General features: G+C 57.3%; 1 protein-coding gene across 3 annotated transcripts; it reads left to right on the top strand.

The window, feature by feature from the left end:
* The first annotated feature begins 143 nt into the window (after positions 1–143).
* SHISA7 (shisa family member 7) lies at positions 144–12879 on the top strand. Of its 3 annotated transcripts, XM_079119880.1 has the most exons (6): positions 144–270; positions 6201–6928; positions 8489–8643; positions 10496–10675; positions 11896–12736; positions 12800–12879. In XM_079119880.1, the coding sequence occupies exons 2-5, from the start codon at positions 6249–6251 to the stop codon at positions 12537–12539; spliced, it is 1659 nt and encodes a 552-aa protein (XP_078976006.1). In that variant the 5' UTR covers positions 144–270; positions 6201–6248; the 3' UTR covers positions 12540–12736; positions 12800–12879. The 3 variants fall into 3 exon arrangements, with proteins under 3 accessions (XP_078976006.1, XP_078976005.1, XP_078976004.1); XM_079119879.1 differs by lacking the exon at positions 144–270 and having other exon boundaries at positions 2549–6928; positions 10526–10675; XM_079119878.1 differs by lacking the exons at positions 144–270; positions 12800–12879 and having other exon boundaries at positions 2549–6928; positions 11896–12759.
* The last annotated feature ends 6717 nt before the right edge of the window (positions 12880–19596 follow it).

Below are 19596 nucleotides of genomic sequence, written 5' to 3'. Positions count from 1 at the left end.
CCTCGGCAAGTGGGGAGGGGGAGGTGCCTTTTCTCAGCCTGTGCGCGACACTGGCGAGGACTGGCCGCTGCCACATCTGCACGGAAGCCGGCGCATCTGCACAGGAAAAAGCACCGCTGGCCGGGGTCGCTGCCACGCTGCGCCCCCATCGGTGCGGCGCGCGCACGCCCAGCCCCGCTGGCTCGCAGACACGCGCTCGCTGTGCTTCCCCCGGCCGGCCCCCACGCCACCACCCCCGACTCCCCGAGGGTCCCGCGTCCGGAAAGTGAGGTGAGCGACCGCACCCGGTGCGGAGGGGGAGACTGAGGCACGGGACAGGGAGGAAGGAGCAGGCATGTGGATGGGTGGATGGGTGGATGGGTGCATGAGTGGATGGAAGAACAGACCGCTGCTTTGAGTGGTCCCTGTGCCCCGAAGTCTCCGGAGTCCAGGGGCCCACATGAGAGCTCCAAGATTCTGCAGCCCCCTTGAAAATCTGGGAATTAGAACTCTACAGACGCACAACCCCCCGAGACTGACAGTCCTTGCCCCCTCCCCAGACTTGGGGACCTAAGAGGGCATCCTCTGCGTCCCCCAGGGATGCAGGGGTCAGAGCCCTCAGCTAGCCAGCCCCTTACTACCGACGCTGACGGCCCAGACCCCTCCCAGAAGGCCCGGCATCACAGAGCCCAGCACCCTGTTCCCAAGGAGCTAGGAGTCCTAGCCACCCCTCCTCTGGAGCCCCCGGGACGGGAGTCGGCACCCCCGGCCCCCGCCTTCCGGATCCAGGTGTCCCCTCCGCACCCCCAGCCTGAAGCCTGCGTCTGGAGCCGTGCTCTCGTCGCCATGGCAACAGGAGTCTATTTTGTGCTGGGAACACACAGCTCCCGCCGCAGCGCCCCCCACCCACCCCTCCTAAGAGTGGGGCCGGAGGGGCGGGGGTCCTGCGGGGAGGGGACACTGGCATTCAGAGGGACAGAGGCACACAGAGACTGGGAACCAGAGGCAAGGGGACGGAATTTGGAGGAAACTGGGAAGACGCAGAGCCGAGCGGGGGAGGCAGGGGATGGAGACTAAAAGAAGGGGCGGAGTGAGACCGAGATGCTGGGACAGATGCTACAGACCTATAGAGAGACCATGGCCCAAGGGCAGATCCCGGCCTCCACAGAGACCGGCAGTGGGTGGGCCGAGGAGGGGGCGGTGAAGGCAGGGGTCGGGGAAGATGGACTAACGGGGACGCCTGGGGCTGGGGACCCCGGAGGCGGAACCGCACAGGGACGGTGTCTGGTCCTCCGCAGCTGCGTGGGCCGGGAGGGTCACGGAGTGCGCCCTGCTTTCCAGTCCTGCGATCTCTGCTCAACCTGCCCGGCACCCAGACCCCGCCTCCCCTTCTCCCTCCGCTTTCTCCTCCTGTGGCTCCTGCTTCTTACCTGCTTCTGGCATTCCCACCCCAAAGCACTCCGTGAACCCGATGCTCCTAGAGATCCCTCCTGCCCTCTCCGTCGGCCCCATCCACCTCCGCTGCCCTCTTGACCCCACTGCCACCATTCTAGAGGCTCTGGTCCTTCTGGTCTCGCGCCCCTCTCCCTCGCCCTAGGTCAGTGCCCCTGCTCTGTTCCCCTCTTTCTGGGCCTCTATCCCGCCCCACCTCTACCTCCCACCACCATTCGCCTCTCCTCCCTTTCCTGTGGGGTTCCACCTCCTCCCTTTCCTCTCTGGCACTCCTCCCTGGTCCGGCTCTCTGGATCTCTGGATCCACATCCCCCTCTCCGGATCTCTACTTCCCTCTTCAGCGTCTCCGCCCCTTTCTCCGGGCCTCTGGGCACCCTCACCTCCCACCTCCGGCTGTTCTCTGTGGGACTTCTCAGGAAGCTACTCACTCTGACCCACCATCCCCCAGCTGGCAAGAGTGGTGCTGGGTGGCAGGAGCGCCACAGGATCAGGGACCCAAGCAGGCCCCCCTCCCAGCCTGGCTCCCCGATCTGTCCCTCGTCTCTCTCAGGTCCTGGTCAGGGTTGGAGAGGGCAGGCAAGGTGCGGTGCAGGAGGAGCTGAGGAGTTGTGGAGGAGGACAGTGGGGGTGTGCTGCAGGGTGCTTGGGAGAGCAGGAGTCGAGGGCCTTCTGGGGGCAGGGCGGTGTCACATGCTTGCTCCCAGACTCTGCACCGCCGCGAGGGTGTGTTGCGCACGTGTGCGTGCACCCACGAGGCTCCATGACTGAGCTGTGACAGGCCTGCCTAGATGTGTGCCCGTCTGCAGTGAGGTGGCAGGTCCCAGGCTGGTTCTGGAGCTGACTGTGGCCCCAGCACATCATGCTGTCTGAGTCAAATGTGCAGAGGTCCGTGTCCGTGTCCGTGTGGAGCTGCGCGTGTACAGGGAGAAAGCTGCAGGTGTGCCTCCAGGAGGACGCTGGGTGTCCCTGTGTGTTGCGCTCGGGGCTGTCTAGGTGTCCTGTGCTCTGTCACCGTGTGCAGATAAGTTCTGCTGTGAGTCTGAGCAGAGTCTCTCATGAGGTAAGGGAAGAACTCGTCCCCTGCTGTTTCTTGCGTCTGGACCAGCCGGGCCTGCCCACCTGTAGGTGCTGCCCCAAGTGGGGAGACACAGAGAGGCAGTGTGAGTTGGCAGGGAGTCTGGGCTTGATGGGGGTATGCTGCTCTGCTGCCCGCCGCCCGGTCGCCATGACTGGCAGTGTCTCCCTGGCTGTGTTCACATGGATGCAGGTGGAGCGGACACCCTCAGGGTGAGGGTCAGGGTGGGGAATGAGCAGAACTGCCCCCCACAGAACAGCCGTGTGCAGATGAGCCCGAGGCCTACCCCCTCCTGCCCCATCAGCTCCTGAGTCTATCTACCAGGCAGATGGCACCCTTGTGAGGGTCTCAAAAGAGCATTCCTTCTCCCAGATGGACGCAGCCCCACCGCAGGGAGCAGAGTCCTGCTGGATCTGAGCCCTTCAGCTGGACCCCTCTGCGAGTGCCCTACCTGCCTGGTTTTCAATGGCAGCCCCCAGTGGTGACGGACTCCACACGGCTATGTGCATGTGCCACTGCCAGGAGCGGTGTGTCTGTGCATGTCAGCCCCCATCGCAGGGTGTGAGATAGAGCCATCCACGTTCTGCAGGCCTCAGAGCCTGAAGACCCAAGTTCAAGGCCAGCCCCACAGCTCCAGCAAATGATGAGACCTCTTGAAACCTGGATGTCTTCATCTGAAACGTGTGCAAGACAGAGAAACCACCTCTCATACTTGTTTTATCTGTTCAATGAACATTAGTTGAACACCTGCAACGTATCAGGCACTGGTTCTGGATGCCATAGATGCAGTGAAAACGCTGACAGAAATCCCTGTCTTCGTGGATTTCCAGTGCAGCAGGGGAAGAGGGGCAATGGGGTAACACACACAGCATGGCGGATGGAGACAGGAGTTAATGGATATCATGTGGGGAGGACACTGGAGCAAGCCCAAGCTGCTGCTAGAGGCTGGACAGGAGGCCTGCTGAAATGAGCAACACCAAAGGAAGGAAGGGGGTCTTAGGAGGGACAGCAAGTGCAAAAGGCAGAAAAGTACCAGGTGCAGTGGCGAACACCTGTCATCGCAGCAGCTCAGGAGGCTGAGGCAGGAGGACTGCAAGTTCAAGGTCCTCTGCAACTGAGCAAGACCCTGTCTCAAAATAAAAAATAAAAAGGGCTGGGAGATGGCTCAGCGGTTAAGCACCCCTGGGTTCAATCGCCTGTACCAAGACAAAATGAAACAGAAAAGGCAGAAAAGTGGGGACTTCTTGGGTATGATCCTGAACAAGCAGGAAGGACGAAGGAGAGAAGGAAGGAAAGCAGCAGAGGCTCCTGGAAGAGCTGGGGTCTACCTAAGTGAGACAGGAAGCCTGGGAAGGGCTCAGCAGGGAAATGGCTGGTGATGTCAGAACTAAGCGCCTGTTGTTTTTTTCTTAATCGTGGTACATGTGCATAGTGTTTACCATTTTAGAATGTACAGTTCGGGGGTGTTTAGCACATTCAGTATGTGTGCCCATCATGCTGTTCAGCTCTAGAACATTTTCATCACCACAAAAGGAGGCCCCATACCCATTAAACAGCCACTTCTGCCCCTCCCCTCGGCTCCAGGCAGCTATCAATGATGCGACACTGGAATGCACACTAACAGAATCAGGCACTGTGTGACTGTGTGTGTCTGGCTGCTTCTGGAGCATAATGCCTCAAGCCTCCTCCGGGCATGTTAGTGCTTGGCCCCTTTTCAGGGCTGACTGGTACTCCTCTATGCAGAGTGCCACGTTTTGTTTGTGTCTGTTCGTCCTGATGGACCTTGAGTGGTCCATTCTGTTTCACGCTCGGTGCTGCTGTGAAGGGCCATGCGTGTGTTTTTGTGTAAGCTTGTGTTTTCAGTTCTGTGGAGGAGGAGCGTGGGGGTATGACGCTGAGTCCTGGGGTAACTCTGTGTCTGACTTTTTGAGAAGCTGTCAAACTGTTCCACAGTGCATGTCAAGTCACTCTAGACACAACCGAACACCCAAGCAGAGGCGTCACAGGCGGTGGGCATTCCAGGCTGGAGCTCAAAGGGAAAGCGGAGGCCCCATGTGGGGGTGGGGAAGCACCCGCACCTCCATTACCTTCTCTCTATCCCACCACCAGTCACTTTGTCAACACTGTCTCCCTAGACACACACACGCGTGCACTGGCAGGGGACGGATATCAATGGTGATATCAACTTAACCCCACCCACTTCTCCTTCCCCTTAATGCCGCTTTCCTTTACGATTTCCATCTGGGTCTCCATTTCTTCCTAGTGCTGTGCTTTCAACATGTACCACATTCATGTGTGGCCATGACGCTCCCCGCTCACCGGGAGGTCAGAGGCTGAAGGAACCCCACAGGCTGGCTGGCCAAGCCCCGGGATACTCAGAGGCACTGCCTGCATGGACGTGTGCAGAACCAGCCAGCGTCCTGCGCACGGTGCCAGGGCCCCTGCACTACCCTGGGGAGCCTCTGGGCCCCCCATAGCGGCTGTCATCTCTTGAAGAGCTCTGAGCCGCTCTGTTGTTCTGCTTGGCGTTGGAGTGCAGCCGTCCTCTACTCCCTAAAGGAAGCCCAGCATCCTCCCCATCCCCTGTGCTGTGTCCACTGGGTGGCTTGTCCTGGACCCGGCTGGACTGTTGCCGTAGAAACAGCTGGAAAACCTGTGTTCTCTGGCCCCAGGCTCAGACGTCCCACTTCTCATCCCCTCCCCATCCCGTCTCCCTTCTGAAATGAGCAGCAGGGGCCTTTCACAGACATGAAATCCTGTGTGTCACCTGCAGTGTGCCAGGCACCTTCCCAAGCTCTACCTGCGTGGGCTGGCCCTCCTGACAACCCCGTGGTGGCCAGCCTTACTCCTTACCCTCGTTTTACCGCGGGGAAATGAGGCATGGGGCCACGGGTCAGGTAAGAGCCGTCAGCGTCAGGTAGCTGGCACGCCGTGGAGTGCAGATGACCCACCCTGCTACCCTGCCTCTCCAACTGGACAGAGACGTGACACTGAGTGTGGTGTGCGTGACAGACACAGGGACGAGAAAATGGGCACCTGGGGACTGAGGAGCATCGAGGTGTGAACAGTGGTTCTCAACCTGTGCCCTCATCTCCGTGACGGGAACCTTGGGCAATGCCTGGAGGGACCTTAGACTGTCACAAGTTGGGGGACTGTGGATGCTCCTGGCCTCTAGTGGATGCTGCTAAACACCCTGCATTCACAGCAAAGCAGGACTCCTCGCAGATGCCAGGGGGCCCAGAGTGAGAACCTGGCACTGCCTCTCGGGCCTGCCTGGGCTGTCAGCTTCGTCTCAACTTCTCTCTCCCCTCCCTCTTCTCTCTCCCTCCCTCCCGCCCCTGCCTCTCTCTTGCTCCTTTGCTCTCTACCCTCCATGCCTCTGCTGCTTCTTCCACCCCACCTTTCTTCGCTTTTTGCCTCTCTAATTTCTACGCGCCCCTCTGACATCCCTGTGGACTCCCAATCTTTCTCCCTTGTGCACAACTCACTTTGGTCGTTTCTCTGCGTGACCCTGTCCTTTCCATTCTCTCCCGCCGCGCTGCGGTGCCCACCCGACTCCGTGTGCGTGCGGTGCTCAACTTTGGGCCCCTTGCCTACTTCCCTCTGCCTTTCTGGTCCTTCTTCCCCATCCTGCCCGCTACCTGTCTGCACATTTCTCCACCTCTGGCCATCTCTCCCCTGCCCACCACCCCAGTCTCCGCTTTCGGTTCCCCAGAAGCCTGGCGGCCGACCTCCTGCTCTCATGCCGGCCCTCCTCCTCCTCGGGACCCTCGTGCTCCTGGCCTCCACCGCCGACCACGCCGGGGCGCGCCCGTCCAACGCGACAGGCGCCGAACCCCCGGGCCCGCTGCCCGCCCTGTTAGCGCACCTGCGGCGCCTAACTGGGGCGCTGACGGGCGGCGGGGGCGCTGCGGGCCCGGGCACGAACAGCACCAGGACCAGCCCCGCGGGCGGCACCGGCGCAGCGGCTCGGGCGCCGCCCCCTGCCGAGCTCTGCCATGGCTACTACGATGTCATGGGCCAGTACGACGCCACCTTCAACTGCAGCACGGGCTCCTACCGCTTCTGCTGCGGAACCTGCCACTATCGCTTCTGCTGCGAGCACCGCCACATGCGCCTGGCGCAGGCCTCCTGCTCCAACTACGACACGCCGCGATGGGCCACGACGCCGCCACCGCTGGCCGGGGGCGCGGGAGGCGCCGGGGGCGCAGGCGGGGGACCAGGGCCGGGCCAGGCCGGGTGGCTGGAAGGGGGCCGGCCTGGGGCTTCCGGGGGACGAGCAGGCGAGGGCCCTGGAGGTAGCACCGCGTATGTGGTGTGCGGGGTTATCAGCTTCGCCCTGGCAGTGGGTGTCGGAGCCAAAGTGGCCTTCAGCAAGGCGTCCCGCGCGCCCAGGGCGCACCGAGAGATCAACGTGCCCAGGTTCGTGTGCATTTGGGCGCCAGCGTGAGGAACCTGGGGCGGGACCGGAGCACTGGGGAGTGGAGCCTTTTGGTGAGGGCGGGCCACAGGGATGAGTTGCGCCAGAGACGCCCAGAGCGGAGCGAAAGCCAGAGAGATGGGCAGGGCCTGAGGCTGGAAAAGACATCACCCACTTGGCTATTGAGTGACTGAATGCGGAGCTTTGACCTTCATTCATTCAACAACCATTTTTTTCTTTCTTTTCTTTTTTGGTTAAAAAAAAAAAAAAAAGTAGTTAGGGCCTCATTAGGTTGCTCAGGTTGGCCTCAACCTTTCTATCCTGCCTCAGCCTCCCAGGTGGCTAAGATTACAGCCACCGTGCTGGGCCTCAGCAAATGTTCTGTGGGTCAGGAACTAAGGATATTGCAGTGAACAAAACAAGGTCCCAGTCTTCTGGATAAGCCCAATCCTGCTGCCTTTGGGCTGTGTGACCCTGGGCAAGTTGCTTAACCTCTTTGTCTCAGTTTCCTCGCCAGTACGATGGGATTAACCTATCAGATCGGGCTGACCTATCAGACTGTAATGAAGATTAGCTGAATTGAGTCAGGTAGAGTCCTGGCACATGGTAAGTGCTCATCAGACAGGAGGGCTTGCCAGGCACTGCGGTGCATGCCTGTAATGCCAGGGACTGGGATGCTGAGCCGGCAGGATCACAAGTCCCAGGGCAGCCTCATCAACTCAGAGAGACTCTGACCAAAAGTGTAAAATAAATGTGGGGTGGAGAGGAAAGTCAGTGGTAGGGAACACCTGGGTTCAATCCCAGCACCTCCACAGCCACATACATGCTGTACGTAGGCAAGCAAGTATACGTGTAATATGACTTTAGATACTAGTAACTGCTGTAAAGGGTGAAGAGTGTGGGGAAGAACTGGTTTAGGTGAAATGGTCAGAAAAGCCCTGTCTGAGCAGAAACATGGAGAGTGAGGAATGAACAAAGCAGGTATCTTGGGAAGGGCATTCCAGGCAGAGAACAGCATGTGCAAAGGTCCTGAGGTGCCTGATGGCAGGACAGGGAAGGGACTGGCGCAGCTGAAGCAGTGTGGGCAAGAGGCACGGAAGAGCAGCAGGGGCCGAGTTCCTCTGAATGTGGTGGGAGGCCCCGGAGGGTCCTGACCTTGGGGGAGGTGACCCCAGGCTGTGGGTGAGACTGAACTCAAGTGGGAGACCAGCAGGAGGTCACTGCAGTATCAGGGCGGGTGGGAGCTGACAGCTCAGAGGGGTTGAGCAGTGCCCACGGGGACATCTGGAGGTTGAACTGGCAGGGCTGCTGAGGGGCACAATGGAAGAATCAAAATGAGGAGTCATGGTGATGGAGGCTGCATAGCTGGACGGCCATGAGGAGGGCTTCCAGGAACAGGAAGGGGCTCCAGTTCAGGACGGGGCAGGGACCACGTAAGGGGTGGGCCTGACGAGCTGGGAAGGACCCCTGCAAGCTGGAAATGTGGCCTAGAGAGGGTGCCGGGGATTCTCCAAAGGAGCAGGACCGTCCTGGGCCACTGATCATTCCTCTGCCACCTTTAGGGCTCTGGTGGACATTCTGAGGCACCAGGCGGGGCCTGGAACCCGTCCGGACCGGGCCCGAAGCAGCTCCCTAACCCCAGGGATTGGGGGTCCCGACAGCATGCCCCCCAGGACGCCCAAGAACCTCTACAACACAGTGAAGCCCTCCAACATCGGTGAGTGGGTGTCGCCGCAGCCGCTCGCCCCAAGCCCCACCTCCCGTGCCCAGACCCTGCCCGGCCTCTGCAGGCCCTGAACTAGCCCTCCTCCCCACACCTGCTGGACCAGGCCAGACTTATTCTGAGCGCACCCGAGAAGTCCCAGTAGCTGTAAGGAAGGAAAAAAGGGTCTCCTCCGGCTTGAGGGGAGGACTAATGTTTGAGCAGAAGAGCTGCAGGACAAGGGGAGTTACTGCAGCCCAGGAAGCCCTGAGCGGCTGGGCCAGACCTGAGGCCGGGAGAGGGCGGGACAGAAGCAGGGCCTCCAGCACAGGTGGAAGGAGAAACTGCCTTGGTTCTGAGTGTAATGGGAGCCACAGGAGAAAACAGTCAGAAGTGGGTGGAAGAACTATGTCTCTGGAGCCATGTAAAAGGGAGAGAGGAAGGGAAGGAACTTGGAGGAGGCTGGGATGTTGGTCCGGGGGTGCGAGGAGGTGTGAGGAAGACTGAGCTGGAGTCAGGGGTGGAGGGGAGAGGGGTTTGAATAGTTATAAGGAAGGAACATTCAAGATGGATGCTGAGTGATGAATAGTTCTCCAGGCAAAAAGAGGAGGAGGGTATGGTGGTGCATGCCTGTGATCCCAGCTACTCTGGAGGCTGAGGCAGGAGGATGGCATGTTTGAGGCCAACCTGGGCAACTTAGACCCTGTCTCAAAATAAAAAGGACTGGGGATGTAGCTCAGTGGTAGAGCACTTAACTTGCATGTGTGGGGCTCTGGGTTCAATCCGCAGAACCAGGAGTGAGCAGGGTAGGGGGGTGCTTCAAGGCAGCCAAAACAGAATAACATGTGCAAAGGCCCTGGGCAGAACTGAGCTGGGCTTATGCAGGCCTCAGAAAGAGAAGCAGCTAGAGGGAAGATGAGGTTGTGGCTGCCAGTAGAGCTGTTACCAAGGCCTCAGGCACCATTCCCAAGTTCCATGTTGTTCCATGTGAGGGCAAGCCGTGGGAAGGGGTCCCAGAGCCAGAGGACGGGCAGGGCATCCGCAGCAGTGTGTCTGAGATGCACGGGCTGAGTGGTCAGGGAGAGCACAGGTCAGGGTGGAGACCTGGAGGCAGGGAAGGACCGAGCAGACGTGAGTGGGGAGATGGAGGGAGGCGGCGAGAAGGCCCGCGCTCTGGCCTAGGCTTTGGGTAAGTGTGGAGACGAAACAGCCCACTCACTGGCCACAAGCCTGTGCCCACACGCTGCTCCCTGCAAGTCCTCCTGACTGTTCCCCTATGTGGACAACGGCTGGTCTGACCTGTGCGCCCTATCAAGGCCCCGGATGTGAGGCTGAGTTCAGGGCCAGGGTCTTTTGATCAGGGTCTGGGGGCAGCGGGGACAGCGACATCACTCCCTTCTCGGTCCCTCAGAGAATCTGCACCTCAGCGTCCACAGCCCCACGCACCGTGCCACCACCCTGAGTACACAGAAGGCCCTTTCCTGCCCCTGCCATGAGGTGCCTGAGCCAGACACCGGGGGGAACCTGAGTGAGCCCGTGTGCCGGGCTCACGGTGCTCACCCCCTGGGCAGCCAACAAGGCGGCCTCAGTGTCCTCAAGGGGACACTGGAAGCAGTCATCTCCCTTTGCCCCTGTCGGAGGGGACACACACAGAGTACACCCCAACCCCAGGGCCAGGACACAGAAGTGCTGACAAACGCCAGCTTGGGGTGTGTCTCCCTCCCCGGCAACAGACCTGTGTGCGGTGCGGGTGGGCAGAGGTGACTGAGTTGCTCTGAGGGGCTGGGGTCCCAGATTGCTACCTTCCCCAGGGAAGGGGCCTGATGGACTAAGGGGATCTGTGAGGAGGGCTGGGCCTGGACTCCAGGGGACGACCCCGCCCTGCCTCCTCACCCAGACTGGAGGGCTCTGCCACCACCCAGCCCCTCCCTGCACTACTCCACGCTGTCCTGCTCTCGCTCCTTCCACAACCTCTCGCACCTGCCCCCGTCCTACGAGGCCGCTGTGAAGTCGGAGCTGAGCCGCTACTCCTCCCTCAAGAGGCTGGGTGAGTCTGGGGAAGGGGACCGGGGTTGGGTTCAGGACCGTGGACAGTGACCCTGTAGTCCTCTAAAGATTTAGATCCAAATTTGTTCCAGAATTGCCCAAGGTAATTTTATATTAGAACTACTTTGGGTATCTTTTTTAAATGAAAATTCATGGTTGACCCTCTGAAGACCTGTTGCATTTCTCAGTAATATAACCTAAGCAAGGAAAACAAGTTATTGTTGGCTTGATCATGGAAGGTCCACGTGTCACTACCTTCAGATGTGGCTGGATCCAGCTGCTCAAAAGCTCTCTTCAGGATTCTGTATTCTCAGCTTTTCTAGACAAGGGGCTGGCCTCATCTCAGACAGGTTCTCTCCCTGTAAACGCAAAGATTGCCCCGCAAATTTTCCCGCTGTCATTCTACCATGTCAGTTTAAGTATCCCCAGCAGAAAAGAATCCCTTTTCAGTGATCCCAGCAAAGACCCAGGCCGAAACCACGGGGTCACATGTGCCTCTCTGAACCAATCGTTGTCACTCTGGTTGGGCATTTCCCAGCCCATGGTTTTCCCCTTGCAGTGGAGTAGCCTTCAAACATTCTGAACTGGAAACCACACTAAGAAATGCTTTTTATATCATGGTCTGTGAGGCACAGACATATGCATATTTTTAATTGCAGAAAAGCTTTGAAACTAGTTATTACGGACATTTTCAAACATGTGTAAAAGTAAAGAACATTTTTAAATGAATCCCCATGTTCCCATCATGAGTTCTAGCAACAAGCAGCATTTTGTTGCCGCGTCTTTTCTGTGCCTGTCTTTCGGTGAATTCTTTTAAACGAATCCCAGGCCCCATGTCATTTGATCCCTTACCATTTCAACCTCACGTGTATCTGAGACCTTTATCCCCTTATCCTGTGGAACTCCGTTAGTCTTCTTTCCTATTCTATTTCATTTTTCAAACTGCTGGTCCCTCCCCACAACGCCGACTTCACGACCCACCAGTGACTCAGACCACCAGTGTGACAAGGAAAGGGAGGTGGAGGCAGCCCCCGCAGGCTAGCGTGGGCTCATCTCTGGCCAGACGGGGTGCTCAGGGCCAGGGGTTGCTGTCCTGGCCCCCGCACTAGAGTGGGCCCGGGAGTGTGCACCTGGCCCTTCCGGGGAGGCCCGCGGGAGCTCCAGAAGACGGGAGGCGGCTCTGGGCTAAGAAAGGGCTCTGTGCCTTCCCCTCTTGCCCAGCCGAGAAGGATCTGGACGAGGCCTACCTGAAGCGCCGGCACCTGGCGGAGATGCCCCGCGGGACGCTGCCCCTGCACACGCTGCGGCGACCCGGCACGGGTGGCGGCTACCGGATGGATGGCTGGGGTGGCCCGGAGGAGCTGGGCCTGGCGCCGGCGCCCAACCCGCGGCGGGTCATGTCCCAGGAACACCTGCTGGGCGACGGAGGCCGGGCCTCGCGCTACGAGTTCACGCTGCCACGGGCGCGCCTGGTGTCCCAGGAGCACTTGCTCCTCTCCTCGCCCGAGGCCTTGCGGCAGAGCCGCGAGCACCTCCTGTCGCCTCCGCGCAGCCCCGCGCTGCCCCCGGAGCCGGCCGCCCGGGCCAGCCTGGCAGCCTCACACTCCAACCTGCTGCTGGGGCCCGGGGGCCCCCCGACGCCGCTGCACGGGCTGCCCCCCTCCGGCCTGCACGCCCACCACCACCACGCCCTGCACGGCTCGCCTCAGCCCGCCTGGGTGTCGGATGCCGGCGGGGGCGGGGGCACGCTGGCCCGAAGGCCGCCCTTCCAACGCCAGGGCACCCTGGAGCAGCTGCAGTTCATCCCTGGCCACCACCTGCCCCAGCACTTGCGCACCGCCAGCAAGAACGAGGTGACTGTCTGAGGCCGGGGCTGGGGGCCCCGCCTCGCAGGCCCCCTGCTCCGGTCGGGATCCCCCGACACAGGCTCACACACCCCAGGATCCAGAGACCCAGAGGGGCCCTTGGAACTGAGACAAAGCCTCCTTCCAAGATGTCAGACAGAGACGAGATCCTCCTCCTATTACGTCACTGTTTTAGAGTCAAGCCTCCTTCCCATGATGTCATCACAGAGGAAGAGGCCCGCACATGAGGTCACTACAGGGACAGAACCCCTTCCCATGAGGTCCTCACAGAGGAAGAGGCCTGCCTGTGGGGTCATTCACTAGCAGAAATGTCTGTGTCCTGTGATGTCACTACAGGGACTATATAGGCTGCGACTGTCTTCTGTGACATCACCACAGACTTTCTGTGCTCTCGGAGGCAAGTCTCGCTCTTCCGCTGATGTCTTTAGCTCCAAGGTCTCTTCTGTGTCATCGTGTGGGGAAGATAATTTCTTCCTTGTCTGCCGTGGACGAGACGCCTGTGTCCTATGATGCCATCTCTCGGGACACGCTGCAGGAGAAGCCCTGCCTGTGGTGTGCTCACCGAAGGTGAGGCCTTCTCTCCACCACACTGTCAGAACTGCCTCCTTCCCGTGAGGGCCTCACCAGAGAAGCTGCCTTCCCATGATGCCATCAGAGGGGCGTGGCTCTTCCTGGGATGCCACACCAGAGATGACAGCCTGCTCCTGTGACCTCTCCAGAGCGAGGCCCTTCTGGGTTGTCACCACCAGACACCACCCACTTGGATGGTCATGACGCCAGGGACACCTCTGCGAGCTGCTGCGTGTGGTGAGGCCAGCCATGCTGGTGAAAGTGCTAGAGAAAGCGCCTGTTCTGAGGTGTCGCCTAAGGTGTCCTCACTCAGAAGGCCAGCCTCTGGGACCAGTCTCCACTAGACAATCATCTATCCACGGGCCGTTGGCAGTGAGCTCCAGGCTTCGATGCAATCACCAAGAGCTTCCTCCTCAGAGGCAGTGTCTGCTCTGAACACCTGTCACCAGTGACGGTGTCACCACGCTTCTGCCTCATCCCACCATGACTTGGCTGGTGGCTCCTTCCCTCACCCCAGGGATTTGACCACCGCGATGTCTGCCAGACCCTCTGAAGGGAGGCCGGGCCCCTGTGCAGTGACTCCTCGGCGATGGCGCCCCTGAATGGGCTTCTACTGCAGGGAGGCCGCTCTGACTCACCAGGCTTCTGGAGGCCGTCAGTAGCCTGAGGGCTTGTGTCCCTTCTTTCTGTCTAGGGACATCACCAACTCTGTCAGCAAAGTCCTAGCCTCCTACTGGAGGGGGAGGGTCGGGGCGTGCCTGCTCTTGATCTTGGCAATGACATCCTCAGTGCCACACAATGTCCACCACTCATGATGACAAAGCACTGGGGGTCAAATGTTAACCATGTCATTTCCCAGGATTCCCTATGACCCACCTCAACTATCATCTTCTTCCAGGATTTGCTGTGATTGACACTGCCATCATCTCCCAACCACCAATTCCCTACAACCAATGGAGTCACATCTCTCAGTAGTCTACCATAAGCATGGTGTCATCATATCCTAGAATCCACCATAACCAATGATGTCATTACCTTCTGAATCCATTATGCCTAATGGTGACATTTTCCATCAGGACCCATTAGGACTGATGATGCCACTGTTTCTCCGAGGTCCCCATACTTGTGGTATCATCACCTCCCAGGATCTGCTTTCACCATGTCTTCATGTTCCAGGATGCACATAGCTTTGGTGTTGTCACTTCCCAAGATCCACCACAGTCACAATGTTCTTCATATCCTAGGATCCATCCTAAAACTATGGGATGTTCATCTCCCAGGAGCCATAGGAGCCAATGGTGTCTCATCACCCAGTGTCTTCATGTCCCATGATCCATGAGAGCCAATGATTTCATTACCTCCCAGCACCCATGGTCCCTGATAATGTCATCATCACCTTCAAAGATCTGTGAGAGTTATGGTGTCACCACCTCCAAAGATCCACTTCACCCATGTGCCATCACCTCCCAGGATTCAATTCAACCATGGTGTCACCGCGTCCCAGGATCTCTGAGACTCAGCACTATCGTCACCTCCAGAATCCACTTCAACAATGTTGTCGTCATCTCCTGTAATCCATAAGAAGGAGGCATTCATCATCTACTGATGTCCATCGCAACCATGGTGTCGTCACCTCCCGTGATCCGGGACACCCAATGTATCACCGTCTACCAGGATCCACAGCAACCTTGTGCCATTGCCTCCCAGAAGCCCCCAACTTAGGGGTCAAGTACCATGACAGGCTGCATTTCAATCGCCCTCCAAGGTCACAAGGAACCAGCACAACATGCCATTTCCCCATTCCCTCAAACGAACTAGGGTGGAGCCAGCTGAGCCCTCTGATGACATAGCCCCCACTGTGCCCCTTCTTGATTATGCCACTGCCTCACTCCTGACCAGGGTGGATGCTCAGATCAGTCTCATCACAGACTGGGCCTTGGCCAGCATCCCTTCACTCCCTGGCGAGGGCACCCAGGCCTCTCCAGATAGCATCGCTGCCCCTTGCCCAGCCTCTGATTGGTGACAGGGTCAACCCAGCAACCTCCCTCAGCACCAGAGGTGGGGCATCCCAGCCCTTGGATGGTATCACTGGCCCTCGCCTGAATCCTGCTACCTGGACCCCGACAGGACCAGAACTTACTGGCTCGGGCCAGACTCTCCTCAGAGGCCCCTGGCCCTGTGGTAGGGCCAACAGGAGCTGACCCACCTGTGGCTGTCAGCACTGCCTCTGCGGGCCTGATCCTGGGAGCGGCAGTCCCTGTCGGAACCATCTGCAGGGGCCAAGGGTGCTCCTTCACCCCTCCCCAACTATCAGGAGTGTCCAGGGACTTCAGGGAGCCCCAGCACCCAATGCACAATCTGCCCCGATTCTCTTTGTACATAGCCATGTTGCAGGGGGCGGCCATTCCCCATTCATAAAGGGCTACACGCCCCCTCCCAGCCCCCAGGGCGAGGGGGGGCACCTCTTCTCCTCCTCTGGGCCGCCCCTCCCGTTTACGTCTCCCCCCAGATCCTGGCCCTCAGCTCCTCCCTTCTTGTCAGGAGCCTGGGGCACGTAAGTGGTCCTGTGCTCCGACCATACTGAGGAAGCTGAGGTTACCCCAAGTCCCCTGGGCCCTGGGGCCGGCTTTCCAGTCGCACTGCTGTGGCTGCTCCCACGGCTCCCGCCCCTTCTAAGGCCTCCCAGAGGAGCCAGCAGGAGCGCTGCCCGCTGTGCGGCCCCCTGCTTGACACCCCGAGAACACTCGGCTTTCTCTGGCCCTGGAGTTGGGAGGCTTGGGGTCTTTCAGCTGTTGTATGCCCCTCCACTTGCTCTGCCCCAGCCTGGACTCTAGGAATCTGGCCCTGTCCTCTACCCTCCCTTCCCTGGGCACAGGCTGCCTAACCCTGGGGCCCTGACCTCTTAACTATATAAGCCATAGTGGGGAGAGGTCTAGAGGGTGGTCCAGCAGGCATGTTCTGCCCGTCCCCCTTGATGCTTCTGGAGCTGGGCCTCACCATCTTCCCCCGCCAATAAATGCACACGAATGTGTGCACACGTGCACACCCATGCACAAGCCCCTCCCTCTGGTTGGGGGCTGCCAAGGGGCGTCACTGAAAGTGATGAACAGTTCCAGACCAGGAGACCTTCCACATTTCTGCCCATCCTTGCACTCCTCATGCCTCCCTCCAGCACTGGCCCCTGCCCTCAATTTCCTGGTAAGGACAGCTGGAGGAGTTGAGACTTGGTATTTTTTGGAATAAACTGACATTTCCTGATGTGTGGTCTCAAGGTTTTCTGGGGAAAAGGATGGGTCTCCACCGCCCAGCTGTCCATGGACCCCTGGGGATACCCGCATGTGTGGCTGAGTGCAGCACAGCTAATGCCAGGCTGGCATTTGCCCAGGGGCACTCTTCTAGATTTGTTTCTAGGTGGCTCAGGGACACCCCTGCCTTGACCACCAAGCTGGAGATGCCAGTGGGGTCAGGGTGGGGGGAGTTGTAATTTGCTTTTAAGTTCTGGATCTTTTCCTAAGAAACTTCTCCACTCTGAGCATGTAAGCATGTGTTTGCAAATTCTAGAAGTCGCCTTCTTATATTTGAATTCTTTGACTAAATATCATGAAAAGGGAGGGCAGGAGATGTTAGTTTTCCAGAACTGCAAACTGGGTGGCTTTTGTGACAAAAACCTAGTGTCTCATGGTTCTGGAGGCTGGAAGTCCGAGGCTAAGGTGTGAGCAGGGCTGGTTCCTTCTGGGGCCCAGTGCAAGAACCTGTCCCCAGTTCCTGGTGGTTGGCTGCTGATCCTTGGCATCCGTTGTCTTGCAGATTGCTCTCTTCTCCCTGTGTCTATCCATCCTCTTCCCTCTGCACCTGTTTCTGTGCTCACAATTCTCCCCCCACCTTTTTTTTTTTTTTTTTTTAAGACTGTTACTGTCACGTTGGGTTAGGGCCTCCCTCATGACTTCTAGAGAGGTCAGGCTCCAACATCTTCCTCCTGCCTCAGCCCTCTGAGTGGCTGGGACTACAGGTGGACATCACTGGGCCTGGCTTTCAGTATTCCTTTTTTTTTTTTTTTTTTTTTTTCAGTACCCAGGGGCACTTAATGCCACAACCCCAACCCTTTTTATATTTTATTTTGAGACAGGGTCTCACAAAGTTGCTTAGGGCCTCACTAAGTTGCTGAAGCTGGCTTTGAACTTGCAATCCTCCTCCCGAGCCACTGGGATTACAGGTGTGTGCCACTAGGCCTGGCCCAGCATTTCTTTTGAGGGGTATCCTTAAGAGGAGGTACTGCATGGTGCAGCCCATTGAAGTGCCCGTTTTTATGATAACTAGAACACATTCCCCCTGCCCACTGCTCCCTCCCATCCAGCGTTTATAACATTTGCAGAGTGATGGCCGGAGTTGCCTTCTGGTCTTAGAGTTTGACCAGACCACAGCAGGGAGAGGATGTGTCTCCATGTATTGGTTTTACAAACTGTAGGAACAATTTCCCCCAGGGCAACTAAGTGTTTACCTCTGCATCAAAATCATTTGCACAGATAAAAGAGGAAGGTTAAAAAAGAAATGCTGGCGGAGAAGGGGACTGCATAGCAGAGAGACAGTAGCTACCAAGCCTTAGTTGGGGATTCCAAGAAGCCTGGTTCTACTCTTTGTTATGCCAGTTCACTAATTTACCCAACAGAATAGAGTGAACAGAACAAACGAGTTCCTGTTCTTGAGGAGCGAAGAACCCACAGAAGTGGCTGAGCTCTCCCCCAAGCCTCTCTCGACAGGGCTCCTTTCCTGGCAGTCAAATGCACCCAGACAATGACAGTGATTGTCAGAGGATCCAAAGAAGCAAGGAAAAGGCCAAATGAACAGCTCAGAATCAATGCTCCGTTTTTGTTTTCTTCCAGAATTCCCCTTATGCAAATAATTTTTTCACAAAACAATATTTCTATACATTGGCTGCTCTGTAACCTGCCTTCTTCACCTATTAACACAAGGTGTCAAGTCACATGTGCACATAATACACGCACCCACTGTATGTACTTGCTGCAGGAAGAGAAACAGGAGTTCAACAGAGCGAGGAACTGCATGAGAGAATGTGGGTGCCCTTTTTGTCTCCCCATGTTGCTTGCTATGGAAAAATCTCCACATTTTTTTAAGTAAGAAAGCAGGATACAGAAGTGTGTAAGTTCTCATCTGTGTGAAAGAGAAGAATAAACTCCAAATATAAATTTGCTGCACCAAGGACTTCCCATTGTCCTCCAGGGCCCATGGTAGGATTCCCCCTCCCTGTCGATGTGACTTGCACTGGCCAGTAAAACATGAGTGGAAGTACATTCCAGATGGAGTTTCTGAGGGTACTTGTGTTTTCTTGTCCCTCTGCTGTCATCTCTGGTGATATTTGAGAAATTGGCAGCTCGATCAAACTGGATCCCAGGATGATGCCAAAGAGGGGCCTCAACCACCCCACAATGCACATGTGGCATGAGACATAGGACATGGCTTTTACACACCAGCGAACAACCTCACTTATGTTCACAAGAAAAGCACTCTGTGAACACTGAGCTCTGGATGGGCAAGACAAGGGCGAGGCTTGACATTAGCATTCTGCCTCACATTTTTGGCCCTGTGACCTAACCCATGCTCTGTTTCCAACAGTAGTGTCAGTAAGCACAGCCTCTGGGCTGCTGGTCTTCGCCCATGCTTGATGGGTGGGCTGCAAACTTCTAAAGTCTACACCAGGTGTGTGTGTGTCCGCTTCCTATTTCGCTTCTTTTTAGCTTTATACTTCAAACTTTATATTTTGTAACTTACAGAACAGTTACAAGAATAAATAAGACTCCTGCATCACTTCACCAGTTCACCTGTGTTGACATTTCACGTGGGGCTTTGTGGTTTTCTTCCCACACACATATCCATGGTGCTTGCAACATCATGCTCTTGTGGTTGGAGGACATTTCTGAAGAGCAAGGACATTCTCCTATGGTTCCACAGTACAATGGCCAACATCAGTTCAACATTGACAGTCCACGTTCCAGTGACACCAGCTGTCCCGAGACTGTCCTAGAGAACAGTTTTCTTTCCAGTCCCTGATGCTCCAGGACCAGGGCTACCTCTGGCCAGCATTGTCTCTTAAAGACCTTCACCTCCAACAGTTCCCTGGTCTATGCCTTCGTGATGGGTATTCTGAAGAGTGCAGGGGCTGTTTTGTAGATGGGCCCTGAGCTTTCCTGGGGATTAGCTCCAGCTCGGAAGCAATGTGAGTCTCAGCCCCTCCGTCCCAGAAGCCCGTGTTGTGCTTAGTGCTGCTACTGGTACCACTGCTGGTGACATGCACACAGACTCCTTGCTGTGGACTCAAAACCAAACCCCCAACATGACTATATCAGGAGGAGCCAGTAAGCAGGTAATTAATGTTAAAAGAGGTCATAGAGGGGTCTGATCTGATAGGATTAATGTCCTTACAGGAGGAGATACCAGAGGGCTCTATGCTCCCATAGGGGAGCACAGTAAA

The sequence above is a fragment of the Sciurus vulgaris genome (assembly GCF_902686455.1).
Source record: "Sciurus vulgaris genome assembly, chromosome: 17".
NCBI classification, from domain to species: domain Eukaryota; kingdom Metazoa; phylum Chordata; class Mammalia; order Rodentia; family Sciuridae; genus Sciurus; species Sciurus vulgaris.
This window is presented reverse-complemented; position numbering and strand designations above follow the sequence as displayed.